The sequence below is a fragment of the Acipenser ruthenus genome, chromosome 11, assembly GCF_902713425.1.
Source record: "Acipenser ruthenus chromosome 11, fAciRut3.2 maternal haplotype, whole genome shotgun sequence".
In the NCBI taxonomy this organism is placed as follows: domain Eukaryota; kingdom Metazoa; phylum Chordata; class Actinopteri; order Acipenseriformes; family Acipenseridae; genus Acipenser; species Acipenser ruthenus.
The window spans coordinates 3,811,817-3,825,022 of NC_081199.1; the positions used below are offsets into that span (position 1 = coordinate 3,811,817).

At 37.8% G+C, this 13,206-nt stretch overlaps 2 protein-coding genes across 3 annotated transcripts; both read right to left on the reverse strand.

Moving 5' to 3' along the window:
• Positions 1 to 44: 44 nt before the first annotated feature.
• LOC117426514 (glutathione S-transferase theta-1-like) lies at positions 45 to 3,088 on the reverse strand. The gene is made up of 5 exons (XM_034044161.3): positions 2,886 to 3,088; positions 2,030 to 2,117; positions 1,509 to 1,659; positions 1,093 to 1,269; positions 45 to 654 (listed from the first exon to the last, which is right to left on the reverse strand). Exons 1-5 carry the CDS (start codon positions 3,010 to 3,012, stop codon positions 514 to 516), a joined length of 684 nt encoding a protein of 227 aa, XP_033900052.2. The 5' UTR covers positions 3,013 to 3,088; the 3' UTR covers positions 45 to 513.
• Positions 3,089 to 3,282: 194 nt separating this feature from the next.
• On the reverse strand, positions 3,283 to 12,257 carry slc2a11b (solute carrier family 2 member 11b). Of its 2 annotated transcripts, none has more exons than XM_034045058.3 (12): positions 12,138 to 12,257; positions 10,918 to 11,016; positions 9,777 to 9,937; positions 8,247 to 8,371; positions 7,839 to 7,968; positions 7,198 to 7,346; positions 6,502 to 6,689; positions 5,735 to 5,845; positions 5,227 to 5,328; positions 4,962 to 5,037; positions 4,508 to 4,635; positions 3,283 to 4,112 (listed from the first exon to the last, which is right to left on the reverse strand). In XM_034045058.3, the coding sequence occupies exons 1-12, from the start codon at positions 12,195 to 12,197 to the stop codon at positions 3,906 to 3,908; spliced, it is 1,536 nt and encodes a 511-aa protein (XP_033900949.1). In that variant the 5' UTR covers positions 12,198 to 12,257; the 3' UTR covers positions 3,283 to 3,905. The 2 variants fall into 2 exon arrangements, with proteins under 2 accessions (XP_033900949.1, XP_033900950.1); XM_034045059.3 differs by lacking the exon at positions 12,138 to 12,257 and adding an exon at positions 11,646 to 11,925.
• Between the last annotated feature and the right edge of the window lie 949 nt (positions 12,258 to 13,206).

Consider the following 13,206-nt stretch of genomic DNA (forward strand, 5'->3'; position numbering starts at 1 on the left):
AAAAGACATGCTTTCATTATAAATAATAAAAAAAAAGCACAAAATCGATTTGAAATATTTTTACTGAATAATTAACAGTTTTGTGAGATGTTTTATAACAATTTACAATACAATTCCATATACATTTTTGTAGTGCTTGGGGGTGGGGTTACAGCTATCTACCTTTGCATCCCTACAATACTGGTTGTTAAAAACAGCTTGCAATTGGGTGCTGGGTAATGTGTATTCTTTATATAAAACAATATTAAAAGATGTGCAATGTTTCTAAGGTCAGTAGGCTGTCCCCTCTGCAAGCACACAGGATCTGTAGCTTGCATGTGTTTGTTTTAAGCCAAGGAAGACTTGCTGCTCATCCTCCTGTGCAAAAAACAATGTCTTGCGACAGACCTTGTGTTTTTGTCCATATTATACACTAGTATTGAAACTATTTTAAGGTGCTGGGGTTTGTAGGAGGGATATTGCCAGTCACATGTATTGTAGGAACACCCCTTCTACTCTGTAGATTCAAGGCATTCACAGTTTGGCTTTGTCTCTGAGACGGTAAAGGACCACATGAGCGTCATCAAACGAGTCCTGCAGAGCCGACTGCACTCGACTCCTCCAGGCAAGAAGCTTCGGACGATCCTGCAGCACATCGCGGCCTCCAGCAAGAGGCTGGATACAGGAAAGGGGGGAAAAAAAACACATTTAATACACCTGCAAAAACGTATTAGAACAAAGTTGTAAAATGCTTAAGATTTGACACATCCAGAGCAAAACAAAAACAGCATAATACATGTGTCTACATTCAGATTGCTTTGAACAGCATATCGGACAACGGGTCCCCAAGGTATAGCCTTTTATGTCTCGTCATGTATCACATGGCAGCCTGTCCGAAAAGCCTTCAGTCCATATGCCAACAAACCACGCTGATACCGCTGTGCTGTGAATGGAAACGCACAGGACCGAAATCAAATCGCTTCCAAGTGGCAGATGGAAACAAAGCACATGGTTTGGGAGCAATGAACTGATTTGAATGCAAAACTAGGACCTCAAGTAGACATACAACCCTGTTCAATAACACAGTAACTCAGCGTGAGTCAGAGTGTGTACCTGCATGAGTTCACATATAGCCAGCAGGTCAGCCAGGCTGATGTCATCTCCGCACAGAAAGGGCTGTGATTTTAAAAACATCGACTCCAACTTGTCCAAAGTCCCGTTTAGTTCTGTTACCGCTCTCTCCACCTTCACTGCTTCCGTGGCCTGGCCTGTCATTCGGGGAATCACAACCTGAAATAAAGCATTGCAAAATGAAAAGCAAATTTTAAAAGCTTCGATCCTGCCTTAATATGCCTGCCAGTGTGTGCACCAGTCTCCTTACCCATTCTGGCCCGCTGTGCTATGCAAAGGCTGGTGATGCAAGCGTGGGACTGCACTGAAAAAGCAGCTGGTCTTACAGATGTAAGTGAGGTTTTCAAAATGTTTTCCCACGCCCGCTCTTGTTCAGTGATCAGGCTGCATGTACTCACCTCCAGGATGAAAACCTTGGCTGCGTGTGGGCGCGTGTTCGTGTGGTGCCAGGCTGTGTACTCGTCCACCCGGGCTCGTCGCTCAGGCTCACGGGGGTACCAGTGCTGCTGAACTTTGTATTTGGTGGCCAAATATTTTAATATGGCATCACTGCAATCACAATTACATTACAATTCATGCAGTCCCTATTCCGAGAAACATTTCTTTACAATGATCAAAATTTTTATCGTAACAACTTTTTTTGTTTTTTTTTCTTGAAAATACAATACACATCAGAGCTGGAAATAAGACTCCTATTGCATAGCAGTTCTACCCTTTCCAGGTTTTACTACAAGCTTGATTAGCCAGAGAATATAAGTATTAAGCTCAGGTGTGTCTTATTAAACTCACAGTAAAACCAGGACTGGATCAAACTGCTATGCAATGGGAGTCTTATTTCCAGCCCTGCCGCATTCAACAAAAATGAAAACTAATTTTATTTGAACCCAATTGAAACATAACATGCATTTACAGCACTTACCTCTCAGTTAGAACAAACCCATTGTCTACTATTACTGGAACCTTTTGCATGGGATTAAGTTTGGTAAACTCTGGACTCCTCTGATCACCTGACACAAGAGGCAGATTTAACATTTGTATTAAACAACTCAAAGTCATCTGATATTCAGCTTGTTTAGAGCATCTGCATAAGCAAAGCAAATTTCAAGGTGGTGAAGCTAGTACTACTCATAATGCAATATTATGAACTGGTCTGCTGGTTATGTTTCGACACCGCGTCATTGGGGACAAAGGTTAGTATGTAACTGGCTGCGTTTGACGAACAGCATGGATTTATAATAAAACGCGTAAGTTATGCAGACTGGGCTATGACAGCTCAGTATCTGCGGAAAACAGTGAACTGCACGATTAACACAACACATCGAAATGTATATTATGTCCATTTAAACGTTTTTGAAAACAATCCAATCAGAATTGGAAGTTGACGTGTTCTGACTGTATTACTGTGTGTGCAGGGTAAAGTTCAACTTTCATTCCGAGTCTGTTTTCTTATCACACTTTTTCAACTTCTGTTTAAATATACACGGTTAAAACAACAACAAAACAAAAAAAAAAAAAAAAAAACAGTTAAATAGGAGATCGGTCGGTTCCTATAACCTAGCAGATACATTGCAACTTTTTCTGGTATGCAAACTTAAAAGCTTGCCAATTAAACTACAATTCGTGCCGTTACATTTTGAGATATATATATATATATATATATATATATATATATATATATATATATATATATATATATATATATAGAATACATCGCAAACACATACAGTGTAATAGTTTACAGACACTTGCTGTCTGGTTGTAATGCGCACTCTCACCTTTTCGTATCGCCACGGGTTTCAAGGTGTAAGGGATTTTGTTCTGTTTCAGAAAAATGTGAACTGCTCTGCAAGGCTGTGAGAGCAAATCTAAATACACCTCCACGGGCGCTCTACGTGCAGCCATGAGGACTTAGACCTGAGTTTTTATTCGTGTTGAGAAACGCTGTCAGCTCGACCTGCTTTCTTGCAGTGCGCGTAATCAAAACCAGAGATCACGATGGTATTACACTGTGACCCCGCTCCCTTTTCTCGAACACAGTTGCCTTAACCATTTCCTGACCGTTGATTTTAGCGCTTTGAATCATTTCCAACACCACTTGTATTACAACGCTACGTATAAATTGACCTGTATTTGAATTTTCTGAATTGAATAATACAACAAAGAAAGAACCACAAGGAAATAGTGAACCAGTGATAATACAATGTTCAGTTGTTTTAATAGGTTTTTTTTACAGTATCACGGTCACATACAGTATATGTGTCTATCTATATATATAGAGTACTGTTTACGCATTCCCTGATCACCCAGTTTGTTCTTACATTACAGTGTTTAACTCATTACAGAGATATTGGACAGAGCAATTCAATGCTGCATATCTGGGAAATACTGAGAAACAACAACAAAATAACACATTCAATATTACACCATTCTCGCATACAAATTACAACATGTTTACAATTCTGTTTAAAAAAAAGGTTGGTTTTGTAAATCAACATGTTTCATCAACCACAAAAAATACAGAATAAAACATCTAAAATAGAATCCCCCTGATATAGTTTCGAGTACATCATGTTCCGTGCACCTCGTGGTGAAATGCTTCCTCTTGTCTGGCACATACTGTATTTATAACTCTTTGTTTCATTGTTGCTCTTTATTTTAATGTCGAGCACAGAGCACCATTGCTTTATTTGATCCCCCATCCCACCGCATCCCGCATGCATTCATCCACCCCAATACCTTCTATATCAGTCTAACATTCAAGTGATTTTTAAGACTGCATATAAAACAAGAACGCTTCACATATCTGCAGTGTTCAATAACTCTGATAGGTTTCCCACAGAAGCGTCTTCGGCGTTTCTTTTGCTGCCATAAAGCGCTTGGAATTCCTGTTCGATTTGGAGAAACGTTTTGTTTTTGGTTTCCGGCACAGCGAAGAATATGTAGATAGCAACCAGGCAACAGTTCACCAGGAACACCAGGAAGCAGTATTGCTGCAGGCCATTCTAGAATCAAAGTGGAAAGAATGGGCTTGATATATAAAAAAAAGTGCAAATATATTGAAGAAAATGCAACTGCCCAAGGGACACTTTAATAAAGAGCGTTAAACACACTAGCACCACCTGCTGGGCGTTTAACATATTGCAGCTCAGTCTGTGAAATATGTACAGTAAATTGATGTAAAGTGGTACCCAATGTGAATTCTGTATGCAGTGTAGAAGGATAGAAGCGATGAATAGTACAATTCTTTGACACCCATCTTGACTGCGATTCTTTATCAAGGTCTTGTGATGCTGTAAAAGCTTGTATTTTTCTGTATGCTGCTCTGGGGATTTCAATTCGAGCATATCCCTGATTAAAGTAAAGCACACACACACACACCTCACACATATATACGTACCACAATAAATGGAAAAATCATTCCTATGAAGAAAAAGCTGAGCCAGTTCACTGAACCTCCAATCATGTAGGCTGCAGGACGAGCTGGCTGTGTGAACAACTCTGTATTTAAAATGTTGGTTACTCCACCTAGGGTTTACGAAAATAGGGTTTATATACACAGGATCCCATGTAGACAACGAAATATATATATGCTTTTTCATATCTGTGGACATACTGTACAAACTGGAAATTGATGTAGTGTAACTAATCTGGACCAGACAGGATCCGAACTTGTTCAGAATAGTGATTTCGGAATCGGTACCATTCTTGAAATGCATTGTCTAATGTTTGTTTTAAAAATGATATGTACTCAAAAGGAATAATAACTTTGGAGAGGGGGGGGGGGGTACAGCAGACAGCAAGAAATTTACATTGAGGATGAAAGTCAACAGTATTTATGCTTTGTAAATTACCTGGTCCTAAGCCAAAACTCAGGATAAAAGCGAATACACAGGACATGCTTAAATAGGGCACCCATGGATTAGCATCCTGAAAACAAGAGGAAAAGGCACAGGTATTAGTATCAATTATAACAGTGTGCAACATTTAAGCAAAAGAAGACATGGTTTTACACAAATGAAAACTTCATTTGATGTACTGTCATGGAATAAGCCAAGTTGTAATACTTTCAGTATATATGCATAAACACACACTTTAGATAAAAAGTCAGCTTCTTACTTGAAAAGTCAGAGTTACTGTCAACAGAGCACACCACACAGTCATCAGTAAATACCCTCCAATGATGAGGATCCTTCTGCCCAGAGATTCAACAAGCAGTCCCTGGGAAAATAATCCAGTGAGGATTCGCTTCATTCAAAAAGGAAACCAAGACCGTGAATAGCTGACAAGCTGTACAACTATTTGGCTTACACTCAGCCCTGTTCAAAGGGACATTAAAAAATGTGTGGTCTTCATATAGACTAGAATACGGAAAATACATATAAGGGGATTAGTCAGTGTTCATTATATCAATTGTTCCATTTTTTTATTGCAATCTTTAGACATTTTAAACCGGTTCCTGCTAACTCCATGGAGTTCAAGAAGTTGCCCTGCAAAAACTTTGAAAAAAAAAACACAATTATACACACAGTGACTGAAGGGGATATACAGGGGTCCCTCTATACAAGTCGTCTTTAATACAACTGAATGCAATGAACCCCAAATGTAAAATGTGGCTTTGACTTACACAGGTGAGTGCAGTGAGGCATTCACAAGCTCCAGTCCCTATTGTGATGTAGGGGATCTTCTCCACTGGGATACCAGCTCGAGTGAACACATAGTTTGCATAGAAATAAATCTGCCAAGGGAAAAGAAACAGCGTGAACACAAATCACTTTTATCAGCTTTCAATTGAAACCATTAGCTATAGCATATCAATACATAGAACAATACCAATTAATAAGGTCACCTGAATACATGGTAAGTCTAATCAAGGACTTCAAAAGATGATCCAATATGATTTCCTCTCCTTCCCTATTCTTTAACAATGCAGCTCACTCACTCATGCAATCTCACACCATGTGTCAGTTTGCTATTCCTCAGGCTTGGCTTGTTTCTACTTCATACAGTCATGTGGTCAGAGGCTGTGTGAGAATCACCCTAATGCCCTGCAGCACCAGCACATTGGCTTCTCATGAATGCAACGCCTTTCAATAAGCATGCATTCGAATCACATGTTCTCACTGGTTTCACATTTTCTCTCTTTTTTATTTTCAATAGTTTCCTTCAATTGTTTTATTTAGATTGTTATTATTATTACTTATATATTTCTAATTATAATTCTTTCTGTTTTAACCGACATGTAAAGCGCTTTGAGATACTGTATGAAAGGCGTTATATAAATAAAATGAATTGAATGAAATTATGAAACGCATTTCTTGTTTTGAATGGCTGTTGTTTTGTTGCCATCATGTATGTGTACAGTACTGCTGAATGCAGTGACTGGATGCTTACAGCATTGATGCCACTGAGCTGCTGTGTGAAGTTCAGTAGCATGATGGTAAGGAGCTGCCAGCGCAGGTTTGGATCCATGAAGAGCTCCCATGGTTTTTTTGGCTTCACCCCCAGCATCGCTACACGCTCCTGCTCCATGTCTTCTCTTTCATAGTGGTAACTTTCAGAACCGTGCAATTGTTTCAGAGCTGTTTAACATACAAATAAAGAAGCCATTGAAGCCAACATGCTAACCAATCTGCACAGCATCCTACTTGACTTTACCTCATTTAATCAGCAGAGTGTTTGTTAATAACATGACCCTAGTCAGACTACTTGTTTCCTAAATAGATAAAGGTTCCATCTGTCCCACAAGTGTTGGGGTACCCCAAATCTAATGGGATTGGTATTGTATAACTCAGACTTATGTAAGCAATTTATATTAAATATAAAAACTAAGAGAGATAATATAATCAGGAGTAATATTATATTTGAACTACTGACACAAGGGTAAATAAGTATTCATTTATATTAATAAAAAAATAAGATTCATAAACCGCCCTTATTGCAACCCATAAAGTAAAAATTCATTTAAAATTGTTACTCAACCAAAACATTGAATTATTATCCTCTGGAATGTTAAAACACCAAGCAGACCCATCTCAATGTATCTGAGCTGCACATTCCTGACAGTACTACGGTACATAGAGCACCCACCTTTACTGCACTGAATGTCATCTCCTTTGTCAATCAGCAGATACCTGGGGCTTTCTGGGAACCAGGGTAGAATGAGAAACTGCAGAATTGCAGGTATACAGCTGGTGGACAGCAGCATGGGCCAGTAATCATCTCCACCCAGCAGCTCTCTATGAAACAAAGCAGTGTGGGCAATGCTGAACACCCTATCTGAGAACACATTTTTAAAGCTCCTTTTTGTATACCTGTAGGAATGCATAAGAAAGCGAGGGTGATATATCATGTTAGTTATACGTTTGCTGGCTTTAAAATTGATATCAAGGGTTGATGTGAACGTCCAGAACACCCGAACTGCAACTGAAACCCTTGAATCAACCCTTATAAAAGACTGCCATAGGAAAAGCATAGAAAGTGCAATACAGCATGGTGGAAAAGCATGGTAATGCAAAGGTAAGCATTGTAAAGAATAGCTATGGTAAGCTATGGTAAATGCATAGTATAACTATGGTAAAAACATGGTCAAACTGCAAAAATGCTGTGAGAAAATACCATGGTAAACTTTTCTAAGGGAATGAGCAACGGGCTGTATTTTCCCTGGAAAATCCAGTCCAATATGCATCATTGACTAGATCCATGCAAGTGCTTCTTACACAAGTTCTTACTTGAGCCCGACCACCTGTCCTGTCAGTATACCGCCAGTAATGAATATGGATGTGCCCATTGCCATCGCTCCGCGCAGAGACTTCGGAGCAATCTCTCCCAGGTAAAGGGGTTGAACGCAGATACCAATTCCTTTCAAAAGAAAATAGGAAGCGTTCACTAACGACTTAAATACATGAAATGAGAAAAAAAGAAAAAAGAAGATGTTCTGCAAAAAATGCAATGGTATTATTATGATGATGATGATGTCAGAAATCTCAATGTTACTCACCAAGAAACTCATTGAAAATACTAATGCAGGAATACAGGTGCACTGTAGGTTCCAATGATTACAAGTTTTCGAGCAATCATCAGCTTTAACACAGTGTAGCAGAATAACTAGTCACTTGTTCCTCAAGAACAGTATTTACCTGCATTTAGCCCGATAAGAAATCTGCCAACAATTAAGAGTTCAAACACTCCAGTGGGATAGCTGAGCCCCATCAGCAGGGATGCCAATAAAGCAAAAACACTGTTCAACAGCAGAGCTCCCTTTCTGCAAGACAGGGAGACATCATAATAATAACACAGTAAATACTAACACAGTAAATAATAATAACACAGTAAATAATAATAACACAGTAAATAATAATAATAACACAGTAAATAATAATAATAATACAGTAAATAATAACACAGTAAATAATAATAATAATACAGTAAATAATAATAACACAGTAAATAATAATAATAACACAGTAAATAATAATAACACAGTAAATAATAATAATAACACAGTAAATAATAATAATAACACAGTAAATAATAATAACACAGTAAATAATAATAACACAGTAAATAATAATAATAACACAGTAAATAATAATAACACAGTAAATAATAATAATAACACAGTAAATAATAATAATAATAATAATACAGTACTGCAATAATGTGAAATACCTGAAAATAACAAACATCACAAAAACATTTCAGTGTTTTTTGTATATATTTACAGTATTTTAAGTCATAATGATATGTATGTTAATGTAGTCAACATTTTACATATTATAACAGTGCCATTAAGTTTTTCAAGTAAACTGTACAGCGAAGTAAATCAAGATTAATGAACAATAATTGTATTCTTTTTTTTCTTTCACCCAAAGCGTATTTATAATTGCATGGCCTAAACCATGTGATTCCTACAGTATAATCAACAATAGGTAACTCTGTCTGCTGGTACGGTTTGAAAGAGACATGCGGAAAATCACATGAAAATCATCCCTAGCAAACATGTCGGTCTTGTGACATGTGCAGGGACTCTTTAAAGATCAATGTGTTATTCAAATTGAATTCTATAAGCTTCCTTTGCATATGTACCACTGTACTGTTAATGTAATGAAATATACTAATATTTATATAAATAACTTTTTTTTTTTTTTACTGGAGTGAGCAAACATTACTTTATTTCCCTGCATGAATGACATCCACACGCTGTTGCTTTAAGACACAGTATCCATTCTGTGAGAGTACTGTGACTAGTCTGGACTCTACAGCACCCCACAACAGTGGTGTATCTGTTCTTGCATTCCATCATCATTGCAGAGCAGCACAAATTGCCCAGATAACCTCTACAATAGCAAGCAGACTAGCCCGGATCACTCCCTAATTAATTGTTGCAACTTTCATACTAATGAGAGGAGCAATACAAGATCTGTATTGTATTCAATTATGTGTTACAATGATTTAAAACAATCATAAAATAATGGAGAAAAAACTGAGCTTAGGTCTTTTTGGCTGCAATAAACTATATGCAGGTGTTTTTTTTTTTTTTTTTACACATCTGTTTATACTGTACAATGGAACTATCAGAAACTACTGTAAATTACTCCGACAAATGTTTCGGATAATGTTTTCATCAGATTCTTCACACGTACGGTTCTTTGCTGCGCTGTACCTACCTTCCGAATCGAATTGCCAGCATTCCCCCAACAGATGATCCAATGAAGCCACCGAGAGTGAAGACAGAGACAATCACAGACCACAGGAGAGTTAGGATGCCTTCCTGTATGTTTGTACCGTATCTGTGGATCCAGGTCTCATTGATAAAACTCTGTACGGGCTACAAGATTAACCGAGTACAGCAATGTTAAAGCATGTGACCGTCCCTTGCTGTGATCTTTCAAACAACTCCATATTAAATGTACATTGATGCCAAGTCTTAAAGGGAGTTTGGTAATCAGTCTGTGAAACTTGACAATAATAGACATGTGTACATTTCTATTCCATAGCCTGTACCGTATAATAAAGTGGTGATAAACAAGGCTTTAGAGGTATGGTTCCTTGAATGTTTCCTTAGCTGTTGCTCAGGCTCATCACAGGAGCTGTATAGGGGCTCATTTGAGTTTATAAACTGTCTACAGTAGTGGACAATAGAACAGCACAGAAAATACATTGAACAACAAAATGCACACACAGTGCCCCCCCTTTATAAGGCAGCCCTTTATACGGAACAGGTAGTAAGGTGGTACGGTCATGGCTCCCATTTGCCCCATAATGCCGTTACACTAACACTAGTATTCTCGTTATAAGGCGGAACACAAACAGCACGGTCTCTATGGCTCCCTACAGCGTTATAAAGGGGAAAACCTGTATACCAACCGTCAATCAACACTAAATAAAAAAAATAATACAATCTATATTTCTAAATACATCCCAACCAGAGAACACTGTAATATAATTCAGGGATAATGGCATTGTTGTGCCAACAGATTTCCTAGCAAATGTCCCGTGTCCCAATGCATAGGAAGAAAGTCCCGATATTTACCCATAGAAAAATAATCATTTATTCTGCACAGTAGAGTTAGTGAAAACCACACGCTGTGCTGCTCATGCGGCTGCATATCACTAACTTACACAAAGGTAAGAACGCTTCATTGTGTGTATTTTTACTGTGATGATGGTCGTGTCGTGTTGAGTTGGGGGATACGTCTATTATATGATAATGAGTGTTTTTTGCATCATGTTAATTTTGTTTGTTGAATATAATCAGTCCACTGAAAGAGTAACACACAATATTAAAATACTTAATAAATCACTCACCTTGGTAGGAGCATTGATGACTGATATATTATATCCATACTGAAAAGTCCCTCCAATACATGCAGCACAAGCAGCCAGTACAAGGGTGAGGTTTGGAAACTGACAACAATATGGTACATGAAATCAAATACAGTAACACCTTTCAAAAAACAATAATAAATACATCAATACAATTAAGAAGCGGCATAGGTGCAGAAAGACGGGCCAATTTAAAACAACTACATTCTTTCTATTAGGGTTAGGGACAGGGTTAGTGACTTCAATCTTAAAGTCAATATTCCAGTTCTCTTAGCTGGTCTGTCTTTCTACACCTAGGTCTATGCCAAAAACAGCAACAGTTACTTTTGTGCAAAAACACTGCATTGTTAATAAGTTTAATGTGTTTAAATGCAAATTAGTCTGCTGCTGTCGCAATCGTTGTGTTGGTTTGCAGTTTGACAGAGACAATGGCAACGTTCCAACGAGACTCAATGGCTGATAAGTGCCATTATTCACGTTAACAAGATTAACATCATTATTTGTAAAAGGCTCAAGTCCCCCTAGTAATCTCCAGAAGACAAACAATGGCTTTTTTTATGTGAACTGCTTCTTATTACATTGACAGATTTCTGTCGAAACACCCAAAATGTGACACACTCAAATAATCTTAACTTTTCAAATAAACTTTCAGAGTGAAACACAGCCTTCCAAACACAAAGAATAACTTCAGCTTAAAGTCTTAAACTTACCCTGGACTTCCTCTGGATGTGCGGAACTCTTAGTAGCAAAGGCTGAAATTCCATTTCAATGCGATTTTTAAATTGCTTTTAGTACAGTTATATAAGTATTAGGATTGTGTTAACCAGCAGTTCACCAAAAAAAAACCTGCAATGTAGCTTACAGGACTTTACTATAACTGAAACATTTTAATCGAGGACGCATGGAACTGTATTCCCTTGTTTTCCTAACTCTGTAGCGCTGTCTTCCGCATCCCAGAAGGGCAGCGTTGGGAAGCCGCAGTCCTCAATTCAACCTATACCAGAGACAGCACAATAAGCAGTTGCTCAAGGGAGGACCCTCGTGGGCTGCTGCGAGAAATTCCATTAGATACAAATTTGTGTGGGGTGTTTAAAATAAATTGCTTTTCACCCTCAAAAATGCAAAACTGTACCTCGTGTTAAATACAGCAGGCTAACCTGAAATAAATGAAGTTTAATAATAACATTTAAAATTGAATTTACCTGTTTCTTTGCTTGCCCGCCACCACTATCAGATGTATCCAAACCTGCTTCACTATTCATTTTAAGTTGTGTGTGTGTATGTTGGTGTTGTAGCAATATTGCATTGTTCCGCTGTTCCTACATTTTAACTCCACCTTTTTGCTGCGATGGGGGGGTTTGGAACTGGTTGGCAGGCTTAACAGTTCAGTTTAGTAAATCTAAATAACAGTGCAAGGAATCAGATCAACAGGCTTGCATTCTTACCACTGGGAAATGATTGGGGATTTGAAACTGCTGTAGTGAAAAATCAGGGCAAACTTCATCATAAACCACACATAGCTAATAGAATACACGGCATTCGTGTACTGCATTGGTTTTTTTTTTTGTGAAAACAAGTCCTAAACATATATTACTAATAAATTCAGATACAATGAAAGGTTATTTAGATTTTACATGTCATTTGTAACATAACTGACTCAGGTCAGGCAGCTGTTCTATGTTTTACCCCTAATGTCGCTTTAAAGGCAATAATCAGTTTGTCGGGTTTAGGAAGTGGGTCTGAAATAAAATACATGAGCTAATTTGCTTGATCTAAAACCCTAAGAAAATGTGTTGAGTTGTATGTCAATTGTGTGCTATTATTTATTTGATTGAAATAATATCCAGAACTGGTCTGAAATTAAATGCGCTTTAGTTATACATCTGTGTGTGCGTGAGTGTGTGTGTGTGTGCGTGTGCGTTATAACTTGAATAATATTCCCACTGTAGACTATCAGCTTCAAGCAGCTTTACAAGAAATCTGGATGAAAATATTTAACTCCCATGATGTAAGCCTACTGCAATAAACAAAAACAAGGACAAGAAGCAGTGACGTGTTTCACCAAATAGACTAAAATCAAAATGACTAAGACCCAAGCTTTTTATTAGTCTATTGCTGAAGAAAAAAAAGTAATGTAAAATGTTCATGCAGTAAAAATCTCACAAGCAAGACGAATGAAAAATGACATCTCGGTACCACACACCATTTCAATATTCTACAAGTACACATTGTAAGGCGCTTCCCTCTGAGGGGCGCTCAAGCTCCGTCACT